This window comes from Corticium candelabrum, chromosome 5 (assembly GCF_963422355.1).
Source record: "Corticium candelabrum chromosome 5, ooCorCand1.1, whole genome shotgun sequence".
Classification (NCBI taxonomy): Eukaryota; Metazoa; Porifera; class Homoscleromorpha; order Homosclerophorida; family Plakinidae; genus Corticium; species Corticium candelabrum.
This window is the reverse complement of record NC_085089.1, coordinates 6406495-6422072: the sequence shown is the minus strand read 5'-3', so window position 1 is coordinate 6422072 and position 15578 is coordinate 6406495. Positions and strand designations below refer to the sequence as shown.

The 15578-nt window shown below is 42.4% G+C and overlaps 1 protein-coding gene across 1 annotated transcript; it reads right to left on the bottom strand.

The window, feature by feature from the left end:
* Positions 1-12364: 12364 nt before the first annotated feature.
* LOC134179641 (uncharacterized) lies at positions 12365-15378 on the bottom strand. Its single transcript, XM_062646576.1, has 5 exons — positions 15327-15378; positions 15015-15079; positions 14005-14228; positions 13475-13913; positions 12365-13411 (listed from the first exon to the last, which is right to left on the bottom strand). Exons 1-5 carry the CDS (start codon positions 15376-15378, stop codon positions 12416-12418), a joined length of 1776 nt encoding a protein of 591 aa, XP_062502560.1. The 3' UTR covers positions 12365-12415.
* Positions 15379-15578: the final 200 nt, after the last annotated feature.

The window sequence follows — 15578 nt, the reverse complement described above, 5'->3', positions numbered from 1 at the left end:
GGTTAAGAGTTGTGCTTGAGTTCGACGATACTCTTTCATTCGAGTCCAAATAACGTCACTAATGGCGACTAAGTTCAAGTCATCAGAAATTCCTAAAACATTGACACGTTCTCCATTCACGGTTGTATGATACATGTCTGTCTGACACTCCTCTTTCCAGACAGGAATATCGACGTGTTTGCTCTCTTCCAACTGCACGTCATCATACTCATTGTTGCAGTATACATAGCCCTCTTCCCAGTCTGGGAAAACAACCGCAATAAAGTCAGACAGAACAAGATGACTAGGAGCGAGACTACAGTCGTTCGGATTTATTGCGTCACTGACTATCTTTCTTAACAAATGCTGAAGATCATACAAGTCCCTAAAGTTAGAATGAAATTTGCCCACACTAAACATTTTCTGATGAGAAAAGAGGAGGTTACTCAACTTAATGCCAACACTGCTACTTTCTAAATAATCGCTCTCCAAAATTTGACGTCGACAGTTAATCAACATTCTTGCTATCGCGCACAACAGAGGTTGAAGTTCGTGTTTTGTAAACCCAGAAAACGAAGAAGTTTCACAACTGCCAACCAAACTTTCAATATCAGAAAGAAAGCTAGTGTCGCCATAAAACAGAAGACTATTTTGCACACGTTTTAGAACCTTTGTCGCTTCTTGAGCAATTAACTCTTCGCTTAGTGATTCAACTTCCGACGCTGCTCTACTTAGACATTTTTGTTGCAAATGCTCGTCCATCTGCTTCCTAACGGCAACACTAAGATCTTTTACTGACGACCCATCATTAGCCATGTCTTGAAGCTGTTTCACTCGACTTAGAAGTTCTGTGGTAATACAAACATCTGGAGCTGAAACCCGATCTTTCATCCGTATCATTTGAGAGGATATTTTCGGTAATTCTTTGCAATCTGTTGTTCCTAAATTAGAGATTTCTCTACGTGCCTCCTCTTCCCTCTTAGCTTTATCTTCTTCAGCTAGAATTTTGCCTTCAAATATTTGTGGAAGTTGCTTCCAGTGTCTAAGTTCTGTTTCGGACACGATGCCGTTTAAAGCCTTGTCAAGATCATGAAGTTTAATGGCAATTTGGCTGCTTATGAAACGAAAACAAGATTTTTGAGCTTTGTCTCTCAAAGTAGCTAGTATTCTTCTAACAGTGGTCAAATCTTTGCTCTGTGTCAAAAGGATACTCTTTTCCGCTTCAGACTTGTCTTTTCTTTCTAAAGGTTCACCTGATTGCCACCGGCGTAGGGGCTCAGGAGAAACCACCCATAGACTATCTAGTTCATTCTCGTTAAATAAAGTAATCTTAGAGGTTTCTCCTTCCTCGTTATCTCCAAATGCATCTATTGAGTGAAAAAGTTTATTCAAAGTCTCTTCTTGGTCATAAAGCACAGATTTGAGCACGTCTTTATCAACGTTGGCTGCCAATTGGTGTCCAGACAGGCAATTAGCAAAATTTTTCAAGCAAACATGAAACTCTTTCATTATATTCGCCGCTTGCTCTACAGAGTTTGGCAATTGACTGTTCAGAAGACGACGGCAAATCATAGCGGAAGCGGTGCTGAACGCAGAGACAACTCGGCGAAGAAACAGAAATTGATCCAATTCCCTGGATTTAACTTTGTGATGAATTAGCTCAAGGACAGGAAGTGACGTTGACTGTTCAGCCAAGGAGCATAACAACATTGCTCGTTGGGAGAGCGATTTTGGAATGCAGTGTTCCAAAGTTAACTTAAAATCTTCCCTCATACGTTCCAAACGAGATTGATCCATCTCAGCTTTCTCAAATGCAAATGCAACGTCATGGTCAAGGTTGTTCAGATGATCGTGATCACATTCCAGTTCACGCAGTACCGACTGCAAATCACCAATAACGTCAATAACATCTAAGCTGACGCTCGCAGATCGGCCATTGACTGTGTGAGTGCTATTAATTAAGACTTTATCTTCTTTGACTCGCTTTTCAAACATCAAATAATCTTCTTCAATGGAAAGCGAACGTGGAAGATCTCCTGCAACTTTTCTTGGGATAGTTCTTTCTAATATTAGTGCAAAACACAGCAACTCACATGACGACGTTTCCGTATATTCCTTAAATTGTGGCAGAACCGAAGTCACCTCCAGACTCGAGTCAACAACAATCTCTCTTCTTGCCAAAGCCCGTTCCAATACATTAGAATTACCCTGCGGCACCGTGCGTAACGTTTCGCTACCAGGATACGCTACTGTGTAATCGTAAATACTGACATGTTGCCATACACCGTTGATTAACTTTCTCTTGTCCACAACGAGAATGCTCGGAGGATTCAGAAAGACGACAAAGTCAAATCGACTAAAAGAATCTAACAATCTGGTAACAAGATTAATGCAATTTGCTCGATGTATTCTTACGACAGAATTAACTTGCACTTGGTAAGGTAACACGGTAAAGAAAAGAGCCACGAGAAAAGACCAATAAACTTCCGGAAGTCTCTTCACATTTAGAGATTCCAGTTCAAGCTTCATGTACGATCTTATAGTCTCTGCTGATTCCGCCTCTAACTCATACAGACGAACAGACAACTGTTGAAAACACTCGTCAAACAATACAGAATCTCTCGTTTCTTTAAATTGCTCCAAGGCAGCAAGCCAGCCATTGCCCTTGATCCCGGTTACACAAGAAAAAATATCCTTTTGACGTTTCATTAATTTATCCAGTGTCTCTTTCAGCTTACTCGGAGCAGTTCTTGCCTCATCAAGTTGCTTTCTCATCTGCGTAACAGAGACAGCAGCTTCATTTGTGTCTTCCTGTGGCCTTACAGCTTCCTCTAGCCGAGCAAAAGCTTCGTTCGACAAAATCTGTGCACTTAGCTGTTTGGCATCTGCACACAATCTCTGTAGCTCTGGAATCTTCATGCGGATTTCTTGTAATTTTGCAGCACAGGCGTCAATAAAATATTTGGCATTTAGATGAAAGATGTTGTACATGTCGAACTCACTACCAGCTGCCGTCGTTATCAAATAAAACTCTTGGGGCAATTCAAAGTTACAAGCAAATCGAACAGCAGCAAACTCTAGCATAGTTAGCGACTGATTGATAGCAGCTTTTGACTCATAAGCACCGCTCAATACTCCTAAACGACGAAACACATCCACTCTAGACTGGCCGCTCGAAACTACTGGTAAACCAAATGCCTTCACAACTTGGAACGACGAGAATTCTGCCGTTTCCGGTTGTTCAATACTAAACATTTCGCAAATGCTATCCATAACCATAGCAATGTTAACAGACGATAAATTTGTTAGCCATGACATAAAAACTTCCGCTACAAGTAACCTGTCGACAGCGTCCCTACAAACACAAATATCGCCAGATTCGACTGTACCTATTACGTCTGCAGACAAGTCCAACAAATGCCGAGCCTTTGCCACAACTGCCTCAACTTCGCGTAAGAAACCAGCTCGATCACTAAAATCCAAAAATGTAGCGTTGCTCGTAAATTGCCGTAATGCGTCAAGTAAATCTGTTACTACGTTATCAATCAGTAAGTAGTCCTGGCGTCTTGACACAATATTGGATGCCTTCAGACAATCAAGCAGTTGTTGCAAAACGTGTGAGCTTGCTACCAAACCGTCAGGCGATAAATCCAACTCAGTTAGCTGCTCGATTAGAGCCACGTTGTCGCTAACTAAAGGTGACGTCATCTCGACCAGAACCCTAAGAGCCTTCCGTAATCTGTCAATCCCGATTTCTGAAGTTATTGTCGTCATTCCCTCAGCTAATGTAGACAAAACCAAATGCAGTGTAACTTGTTCTACAAAAGCCGCTTGCTCTGCAATTTTCTGACAATCACTCTGCCAATTCAAATCACTTCGTTCAACTACGGGAAGGACTGCCAAAACACCTCTTCTGTTTGCTACAGACTCGCACATATTTGCAGCTTCTTCCAGTAGACACTTCTGTTGCTTTTCTATTGTGATGCATTGAATGTAGCCATACAAAAGTGCTTGCGGTAACTTGTCTACAGGCGAAATGGGATGTCTGTTGTGTGCTGACACCAGGCCGTGCCTCACGACATTGACAGTCTGCATCATATTTTGAAACGAAAATTGACATTGCGATACTGTGTTGAGAGTTCTGTCTGACAACGAATGCTTGCAGTGAGCATGAAACTTCGCTACCACTTCCACTATTTCATTGCCAGCACTCACTCCTCCAAGCTTTGATCTCAAAATGTCCGCACAGTCATGACTCGACCAATTGCTCTGCGAAAGATTATCGTCTAAAGAATTGCAAGATATGACTACGCAACGGTTTCGAAACGCCGTGCTCAGTTTAGTTGATTGGCGACGACTCGAGTTTGCCGTCATAAAAAGTCGAAATTGGTCACTAATTCCGTCATCTCGTTTAAAGACTAGTCCTGGTTCTTTCTCTAACAACAATAAACTAGGTTCGGCCTCAGTTAAAGAATTTAGACGTTCAATAACGCTACCGGGTGCACAATTAACATTGTCCAGTAACAGCCAACTACCTTTTCTCAGAGCCCCAACTAATGGTCCCTCGACGAACTCCAGCACAGGTCCCTGTTTAACAGCGATTAATCGTTTGACAGTTGCCTCGACAAAATGCTTGGCTGTTCGTAGACAATTTGTTAGAGTTTTCGCGTCGCCTTCAGCCAGTAAGTTTGACACTTGCTTCAGTTTATTTTCTGACAACACAGTAATCTCTTTAATGCTGTCCGTCATTTCTTCACAGTCAATTGGCTCAGTAAACATTGGCTGTAGCAAACATGAAAGCCGGTGAAGAAAGTCTGACCTAGAATTGGCTTCTAACCGAGGACACAGTTTTGTTAGCAGTTGTCGGAGCACCTCACTGCACAGAACCCTTGCTGATTTTCTCGTTGATTGAATCAACTTCTCCTTGCTAACCATCGTCCATGATCCCAACAAATCAGACACTTCTGTATCTTGATGAATGTTGATTACGATCAGTTTACGCTTACAAAGGGCAGCTAGAATATGAACAATAGAGCTCTTCCCAGCGCAATTTTTGCCTTCAAGTAAAACAGGAAGCTTACTCTGCACTACGGCTGACAGTTTCTGGAGCTTAATTCTTGTTTCATCGCTAAGATGCCAATGATCTGGCTGAGCAACCATTGTGCCTTTTTCCAAATACATATAACCAATTCGAACAAAATGAGGTTGATTCAAATCAATGTCAACAACGTTTTCTGGTAACCTCTCCACGTTGTTATCCAGACGAAAGTGTCCATCAAGAGACTCATTCACACGTCTTTTCTGATCGTCGGTTTCCAGCCGGCAGCAGTAAACAATGTTAAGCAATATTGTAAGAGACGATTTTGCAACAAACGAATCGGTAATGTTTGCGTTCATCTGCATTAGGTGAGACTTGTATGTTTCGGCCGTTCCACTAATTAATGCCTTAAGCTTCTCTACATCTCGAATGTTAAATAGAACTCCCTTCTTCGTGCCAACAACTTCAGGCGCAAACTTTTCAGCCACTTCATTGTGAAACTCATACACACTTCTCAGCATATCTCCTGAAATATGACCCTTTAGAATATTCTCTCTTAGCAATGCAATTGTAAGGTATTGTACTTCTTCTGGTGACAAACGATCTAGTGAAACGCGAATGAAGTTAGACAGAATGCTTCTAATCAGCTTTCCTCGGCCTCCTCCAACATGAGCAGGGTTCATTGTGGCAAACAACCTCACGCCTTCGATATCCACAGTTTCGCCAGTAGCAGCTACCGAAAGATACTTGGCACCAAAGAAAAGCGGAGCTAAGGCGTCAAGCAATTCGGATGATGCCAGATTTACCTCATCGAGAAGAACCCAGACAGACTCCTTTTGACGCAAAGCAACGAGCAAAGTACCCTCGATAAACTCAAACTTTCGATGTCCATGTCGGACAACTGGTATATATGAGCCAAGAAGGTCTGATGTAGAGGTGCTACGACTGACATTGATTCTTACACACCGATAGCCAAGAAGATGAGCCGCTTCCATAACAATTTTTGTTTTTCCAATTCCTGGTGGACCTTCCAAAAGCAGTTTCTGACCTGTAGTTAGAGCAAAAAAAAGCCTTTCTAAATTTGCCAAAACGGTTTGCGTAACATGAAGCTTGAAATTTCCAACCGAAAGCTTTGGCTTGTCTTCAGAATTACTCTCTTCTCTTCTTGCAAAAGGACACTTCAAATCACAATGATTGAATTTAAGAGTCCATGTTCCGGTGTCCTTGCCAGGTATAACTGACAAGAAATGTTCAATTTCTGTTTGTTCCTTGGGATTTACGACTGGTAGTTGAGGCAATTCGGAACAATTGAATTTCTCGATTGCCTTTCGAATCAACGTCTCTCGTCTTGTTAATTGAGAGATTCTATCAAGAAACAACCTTTGCACTGCTATTGCTGCAGCTAAGCGACTTCCAAACGCTTCTGCATGATGAGCCGCAAATTTAGCAAACTTGGTGTAGTGGCGAGAATTTAAAGTCTCTTTCAAATCTCTCTCAAGATCAACTTTCAAGGCGGTAAGACCGGATGCCGCAATCCGAGCTTCCTCGTCACTGAGTCCTTCGTGTTTCATAATTACAACACTAACAGCTTCGAGATCGTTCTTACCATACTCCGGAGTGTACACTTCCGTAAATCTGGAGCAAGTTGCAGGACTCAGCTTTAACCCACTGGCAGCGTTCTTCAAATGGACAGTAGCGATAAGTCTGAAACGTTCGTTAATAGCAATTACAGACGACTGCTTGTCGCTTCCCGCGTTTACAAAATCTTCGTGTACATAAAACTGCTCTCGAGCCTCGAGAAGACACTCCAACAACGAATTTAACCTTTCCATGACTGCGGGAGAAGGTTGGTCGATGTCTTTTAGAACAAGAACGTGACCTTCTTTGGCAGCTTCAAGAACAGGACCATCTTGAAATATGAAAAGACTCTCATCTCCGCGTTCATGTATGGCATGAATGTTACTCAGCACCGACTTGAACTTCGTCAGTACAAAACTCAAAGCAGCATCTTCTCGTTGTATAGACTCGCTGAACCGTACCATACAGTCATGCAGGCTATCTAAAGAATCTACGACTTCTGCAAACGCATCTAAAGGTTCAATGTCTGCTTCACCCCCACTGTCGTTTGAAGATTCGTCAGTCATCTGATCAATTTTCATAGCGATATCTATTTCCTCATCTTCCTCATCATCGGGAGCAAACGGATTAGCTGATTCCTTCTCCGAGTTAGCAACATCCTCCACTACAGCCACTTCAGACTCGCTCGAATGCCTTTCGGCTGTTTCACATTCTGACGAGCTTCCACTAAACGGATTACAAGAATCAGATTCAGCACTGAATTCATCGCTCGACACATCTTCTGACTCGTCCTCTGATTCTACGCCATTGTTTGCAAACGGTGCAAAGCTTTCATTATCAACGCTTGAAAGGAGATTCTGTTCCGTATTCAATTCATAATGATCTTCTTCGGATACACTGCTTTCCCCTCCGTCGTATTCGTGGTCGACGTCTCCGGCGTCATTCGAAGCGTCGGCAGCCTGCCTCGCTTCAGCTTCTACTTTGTACTTTTCGACGGCTTCGACAGCTTGTTCTAACAGACGTTCAAAAGAACGAATGGAAATGCGTGCTTTATCACCCGGGCTAGCTAAAAACGAAACACGCTGAAACAATTGTTCAAAACGTTTGCCTAAAGTAAGAAGTAAATAGAACGCCTCAACAAGACGGTAAGGTCTAACGTGACCGATCAAATCTTGAACCTCCATTTGCGACGAACAATGAACAACTTTCAAGTCTTTATCGCGCATATTCAAAGTCGCCCAACTCTCTATAATAAAGGATTTGTACGCCGTTGTCCCAACAAGCAGTACCGGCTCTCTTAGCTTGGGACTTAAAGCTACCTGCAACGCCCATAAAGCACCTAACACAAACTGTGGAGCTGACTCCAGATATGGATACGAAGTATCACCATCAGATGGGAAAAATACCCGTTGGACGTGGTTTTGTTCGGTCATTACGGTATCCTTCATGCGAAACCCACCTGGAAGATGCGGCACTGCATCCAACTTGAATGCTTCCCGAAAGCAAAGTGCCAGTCTAGAGGTGCACTCTTTGTCACGAATACGGCTTGACAAAAGAGCATACCCTTGTTCACATAATGATACATCAATAAACATGTTCGCATCAAACCGTTTCAACCATTTAAGCATCTCTCTCAACGTTACTTTAATATGTCTTGAACCGAAGAGCGGCTTTCTGTTACTGGCTATTTCTGCATTGATAAGAGAATAACTGCTACCCAGCATAACTGCTTCTTCTGCAGCAAGCTTCGGATACTTCTGTTGAACAATAAACTGCAGTTCACTGGATTCAAAATCTTGAAATTGAATCTCGAGAAATCGACTTCTGAGATGTGTTGGAAGCTCTTTCCTGCCAGCATAAGAGGATCCGTTTTGAGTAGCAAAGAATCTAAAACCGTCGGCAGCTACCACCACTCCTCCATACATTGGAATGTGTAAACGTTTGCTACCTTCAAGAAGCGGCGCAAGAATGCACATTACTGCAGGTTCAGCTAAATCAAACTCTTCAGCAACGAAAAAGTTGCCATTTTGCATTGCACGAACCAAAGCGCCAGGACAAAACTGACCAGTAGGTAGAAATGAGCCAACGTAGTCTTGAACTGTGGTGCTGTCAGTGTTCACAACTTTTTCAAATCCGCTTTTCCGAACATCGGCAAAATGAGCTACTAGACTGCTTTTCCCAGTACTCGACGGTCCTTCTAGTAGTACAGGATGACCGCAGTCAAGCATAGCTGACAGAAGAATAGCACTTTTGTACCTTGATGGCGTGTGCTCAGAGTTCAGAACATAGTGACCCTCGCAGTCTTCCGGTCTCAGAGAAAATCTCGGTGGTTCCACCTTAAACACTCTTTGAATTTCTTCCTCTTTGTTAGGATTCTGAGACACAAGAATAAGCTGTACGGCCATCGATATAGCCTCCCTGGTCGATACTTTACCATTACCGTGGAGGCGATGGGCAGAATCAGCAATTCTGCAAAAGTGCCTCAGTGTCACCTTTCGTCGCTTGGTGTCACACAGCCTAGTTTTCTGGATGTTGCAAAAGCCATTGGCAACAGTTGAACCTAATTCACTTAGTTCTGGTGCATAAAAAGAAAAAATATTCGCACATTCGCTTTCTAATTGTGCACCGTTCATAAAAAGAATAACAAATCTGTTATAGAAAGCAGGTGACAGTTCTCGATTCACGACCACATTTACACCAGACAATCTTCCCTCGGGTGGCGACATCGTTGCAAATACTCGAAAGTCAGGGTGAATACGAAGTGGTCGAGTTTCATTGTTCTCTGTTCTTGTCCACTGCGGACATTGTTCCAAGATAGGATTCAGCCGTTCCAAAACCGATGCTTGAGCTTGAGAAACATTCCGTAAAATTAACCAACTGCCATCCTGCGCAGCTTGAGACACAAAACCATCTGTCCACTTGACACCCGACGAGCAAGGCATAATTGTTCCAACTAGCGAAGCGGGCTCTGTTTCCGGATTTATGCTAAGTTCCTTCACTTTGTGACCAAGTGCTGTCGCGAGTGACCGTACAACAACAGCTTTACCGCAACCCTCTTCCCCAACAATAAGAACGGGCTGTCGTCGATTCACTGCCTTGATAATCCAGTACCACATACGTTGAAACTCTTTGGTACCGATTACAGGAGGATTACATAATGTTAATTCAGCAAGACCTGCTTGAAAATGGCGAAACGTCTGTTCCACCAAATCACAAATCTCTTTCTGTAATTGCTTTGAACGAGTCAATCCACAATAAACAGAGCACGCTGTCTCTGCAACAGAGCGTTCTGACGTAGCTTCCACAAATGCTCCAGACACCACTCCAAGCAAGTCGTCGTATCCACAAATATATGTAACGTTTGGAAATTGCCGATCAATCAGTATGTTACATACAGAGTTGTGTAAATGCACCAACTTGTCTAACATCTGAGTACTGCTGCCTGAAAGTGTGATGCCCAAAGCTTCACAATCCCCTTGAAGACGTTCGACTGTTACGAGCTGGATGTCAACCAAGCTATCAGTACCGCGTCCGGAATGTACCGCTATGCTACGGGTTCCAAGCTGGCAACGTAGAAACAAACTTGGAGTTCGCACTCGTTGCTCCACGAGTGCATCAAAAGTGTTGGCTACTATTCTAGCCAGTTTTGATCGACATGACGGTAACTGAAAACGTTCCACATATGTCAGCCACGCATCCTCAGCAATCTTGTCCATTGACGAATTGTCCTCTCGAATATTCGAACACCAACGCAACGTATCTCTTAGAGTTATTTCCGCATAGCTACAAAAGATTTATCTTCAGTGATAGGACTATATAATATGTATAAAGCAGCAACTAACCTCTTTTTCCGTTCGTTGAATAGAGAATCACTAATGCACGAAAGCACCTTATGGTGAAAGCTAACTATCTCAATGCTCAGTGTTTCAGCTTTTCCACTGGAAACTCCGTTGCTTAGAAGGGTGTGTTGCACTATCGAGCGAACGTCTTCATCCGTCGGACGTTTGATTTTAACGGGAGAAAATCTGTTCAAAAGGGTTGATGAATGTTGTTCTCGTGCTCCCCTAAAAAGGCCAGTGCAAGGATTCTGAGTAGCAAAAACAGCAAACTCTGGATGTTGTTCATACTCAATAAACCGTTCACCTCCATCCAATTCTACGGGAACCGTAAGTGATAATCTTCCAAGATCTAACGCTTGCTCTAGCGAATTAAGAACCCCTTCCGGTGCCAAGTTAAATTCATCAATTAGCAACCAATAACCCATCCTAAACGCTTCCGTAAAAGGACCATCTTGAAACACTACTTCTGTTCCAGATGTACTAGACTGTAAGAGAGGAGCACCAAAAAAACTTGCAGTCGTTATTTTCGAAGACATATTAAATCGTATGAGAGGTCTGCAAAGTCTCCGAGCCGCTTCCATAACCACAGCACTTTTCCCTATTCCCGTATCGCCCTCAAGCAGCGGACGAGCTCCTGCATCGACATAGTTAGTAATAATTTCTAAATTTTGCCGCAAAGACTCGGTTTCGACCAACGGAGGTATTCGAGGGACCAAGTCATTGAACTCAGAAGATACATTTTCCGCTCTCGGCACACTTCTATCGGTATCAGCAGTTTCAAAGGGATACTTTCCTGCTACGACCTACAAAAGAATACATCAATAAATTTACATTACCTGTCCTGTAGAACGAATGTGCAATTACTCGAGAAGCAGCTGTACGTAGAATATAGGCGGATTTTGCAAAATCTTCTCTAACTGCAGCTTTCATGTTAAAGTGCCGTTCTTTTCCTCGTCTTACGGAGTCTGCCAAAAACGATCTGGTCTTTTGATGTTTGGGGAACGCCTACCAAAACAAGAAACAAGATCACGTACGAAACAAGTACTGCGAAGAATTACTGCCTACATTTTTCTTCTTAACCTCGGGAAAACTAAGTTTCAGAGACAAAACTGAGCACTCTTCTTCTGAGACGTCCAACAAGATGCAGAACAAACTCAAAACAGACGGTATCAATTTGAGGGTGGCCGTCTCCTCTGCCAAAATCCCGATCATTTCAGGCACGAAACTAGCCAAACAAGCTTTTAGTGCACGCATATCAGGTAACGAAACGACTGCACAAAACGCTGATAATCCGTTCTCCACTACACGTGCCAACGTGTCTGGGCAGCAATTATGAGAACGGAGAGTTTCTGGATCAAGTAATGACTTGCATCCGGCAATCAGATGTCTAAATCCCATCAACACCTCACGAGAAGGTCCTGACGAATTATTTATCAGTAGCTTAATCAAATAAATTATACTCTGCTTATCCATGCAGCACTGAAGTGCAGCAGACAAAACATGAGCAGGAATGTCTGGTCGAGAGAGTAACTTCAAACCTGTTCCTTGAGAAACCCGATCATTCGAGAGATATTTGACAATCAAACAGCAGGCAGTTGTAGTTACAGTATTAGTGTCTTCTATCCAGACAGGAGGTGTTGCAGACAAAGCGCACAGTCTCTCAAACAATCCATCGCTAACTTCTTCAATAGAGTTGCCATCAACAACATTGCGAACAATAGCAAGAAGCGACATCAACGTCGACTGCTCAACAGTCATTGCCAAGCACCTCTCTACGTTAGAAAGGTCAGTCAATGAAATGCGAGCTTGTTCATGAAAGCACTCTATCTGCACCCGCAAAAGCTGAGACAAGTAATCCTGCTGTTCTGCACTCTACAAAACACACATTTGATCCAATACTATTTGTGTGTACAGTGTACATTGCAAGTAAGTCAGCAAATCTGTACAGTTACAAAATCACGACACGAACGCCTAAACCAAACTAAGAAAAGCCAGAACCAAATAATAAAAACGGTAGGTGCATACATTGACGCAGAGTGTGAGTGCTAGAGCGACAAACTATGAAGGCAAACAAAATGTGAACGTACGGCCGTGCACCTTTGTAACAGTAGCTTAGAAGACAAATGAACACTGCACGCAATCTCAGTATCCAGAAACTCCTTACCTCACTAGACAGAGCCGAAGACAGTTCAGACAAAGTCAATTGAATCCATCTTCCTTTGGAAAACTGAGCTGCTCGAACCGACAGATCTCGAGCTCCAGGAACGTTTGCAAGTGAACACTTTAGCAACAAATCAAAAGCAGAGTCTCCATGATGGCTGAGAACTTTCTCTAGTATGTTCCAATCTCGATTCATTAGTTCTAGAAGCAGTTGTGCCAATACAGAAAATGTTGCATTTATTATATCAGCAAACTCTGTGAGCTTTCGGAGGAGAAACAACAAAAACTCGGTTATCTGAGCACCTTGCCACCGCTTGGACCACTCGACGATAACATCATTGACTTCAGGCAAAACGACATCAAAGTAGCTCTCTGGAGCTGCTGTCGATGGAGAAATAAGATTGCAGAAAAGTGTGGGATTTAGAAGCCACGATGATCTCTCTTCTAAGTTGTCTTCAGACTCCTTGTACTCAATCATGGTGTTCAATACTGCTGCAACCAAGTTCATGCGCTTGAACGCAAGACTAGTCAAAAATGCAGCTAAATCATCGTCTCTAAATTCATCGCTGCGAACTTCAAATAAACTGCAAATTGCTCCAATTACAGTATTCCATGGATCCGTGTTATGATCATTGCACTTAATGTCATAGAAAGCCGACAGTAATGCTAGAGCAGCCGCCTTACCACACTTCCTTGCATGAACGCTTGTTGTCCATTTCTTCCCAACAACTCCATCATCCCAAGTACATGATTTAAAAGTGTTGGGATCACAATAAGATGGAAGGTCAAAACTCAGCTTTCCCTTCCAATCCTTCTCCTGTTGTAAGCAAAGAAACAATTGTCACAACTACACAATCAAATTTATAGACTAAAGTCAGACCTGGAGACCACTTCTAAATCCATCTTCCTTTATGCATTTAATCCTTGGCGGTTTGCAAGCACGAGAAAGCAAAATTTTAAAATTTTCACTTGTTAGAATGACAAACTCTGCGGAAAATTCTGACATCACTGCATCCATTAACTGGTAAATACAGTCAACTTCTCGAACGCTGTAACGTTCCGGAGAATGTTGAATAGCTGCGATTAAAACTTCATCTACCTCAAAGGGAACTTTATTGTACGATACCAGGTGCTCATCAGCAAAAGGAAATTTGCATTTTCCCCTTAGAGATCGATCAATGCTATAGTACTCCGGCTTCATCTGATCATTCGGCTTTCGTTTGGTAATGACAGTCAGCAAACTGGTCTTCTGTTCAGTGCTTAAAAGTGAACAATAAACTGCCTGGCAAACTAGAACAATCGATAAAATTCCCGATGACCTACAAAAAGTGAAAATATATATCAAATTCAAAGCAATCAACGCAAAGTAAAGTCTTTATTGCAATATCATTAGTGCAAACCATAGCTCACCGGTCATTGGCAAGAATAACAGGGTAAAACGGTATGATCACAGTCTCAATGACAAACAAGTGCACATCCAAATTGTTTGATTCATCTTCTAGCACTTCTGTGAGTCGCTCCAGTTTCAATCCAAGAGTCTTTTGTTCAATTCCATCTGACTCCAACGTCTTCCTCAAACTCCTGACGTCAGTAATAAAGTAATCAGGAATCTTTTTCACCCACTTTGACTTGTCCTATATTAACAACAGCAACATATCCATACGTAAAGACCACAAATAAGTTATTTTCACACGCAAACAAAATTTGACGTCAATGAAATACTGACAAGACACCCTGCACTACGTATATTATATATTGAGGGTACACGACCTGGCTGACACTGGCCAAGCGCTCTGTGCAGTAAGTCCAAGCCTAACAAAGTAACTAAAGACTCGTGTGTGTGTGTGTGTGTGTGTGTGTGTGTGTGTGTGTGTGTGTGTTTATTTTTGTCTTCTTGAGTCGTGCATCCCAACTGAGTCCTGGACTCATGTAGTAATAAGTCAGATTAAGACCACACACTTTGAGACAGTTTTTTCAAATATTTCAAAGACATCAGCCAGAAATATTACGTCCATATAGAAATGCACGTTGAGTGTGTTGTGAAAGACCTCCTGTGGTGGAAGAAGCTCTTGAAAGTGTCATAGAAGCATACACCTTTGCACAACAGCAGACGCCACTTCTTCTTATGGGGTTCATGGTCAGCAATAATATAATGTGGAGGTGAAAAGGATTGGACACTGTCCATAAAATGCAACTGATCCAGTGCGAAGGAAACGTAGTTCTCAATATTGTTAGAAATGCAATTGATGCTACTGCTGATTACTGATTGCCTGCATGATTAGGTGGAAATCATCATAACCTCATAGATTGTGTAAACCACAAAGATAGGAGTCATTCTAAATTGATTCACAGTGTAAAATATCATACATTCGCTGTGAGTGGGTCTACTGTACATCCCCTTGATGTCGCAGTGATCTTACACAATCCCGACTTTTTGTGTTGAGGAGAGACTCCTCATAGATGTAATAGTAATCATTATTCTTATCTATTGGGATTGCAAGGATAACTCAGTGTGACAATCATTGGCACATTTCCAATTTGCCAATCCTTGATATTCGCCTGTGTGGGATTAAACCAGGTCCTTCCTTATCAAAAGAAACCATGCACATTGACAGGTCTGGAGCAGATGCAACGCTCTTTTTCTTTCTTATGAACTTGTTTTTCATTGAGAGTCACGTGGTCCATCAGTTTGTGATTTTTCAACACTACCACAATCCTTATGTAGATCTAACCTCTTGGTGAAGTCTGGCTTGTGATAGATGATGGATGGTTTTGTGTGACCATCACACCTTACACTAATGTAGCTGTAACTACAGGCCTGTGGTGTTGTGTCTACTGGGTGTTGCTCCTCTCAGGATTAGGCTTTGGTCCATAGATCTTGGTGGTCAATGCTTGAAAATCAAAGTGAATCACTGTTCACATAGAGCATCAAGGTGAGCACCTGTTTGTGTCAATTCTGTAATGTAAGTCTGTTTCTTCTTGGT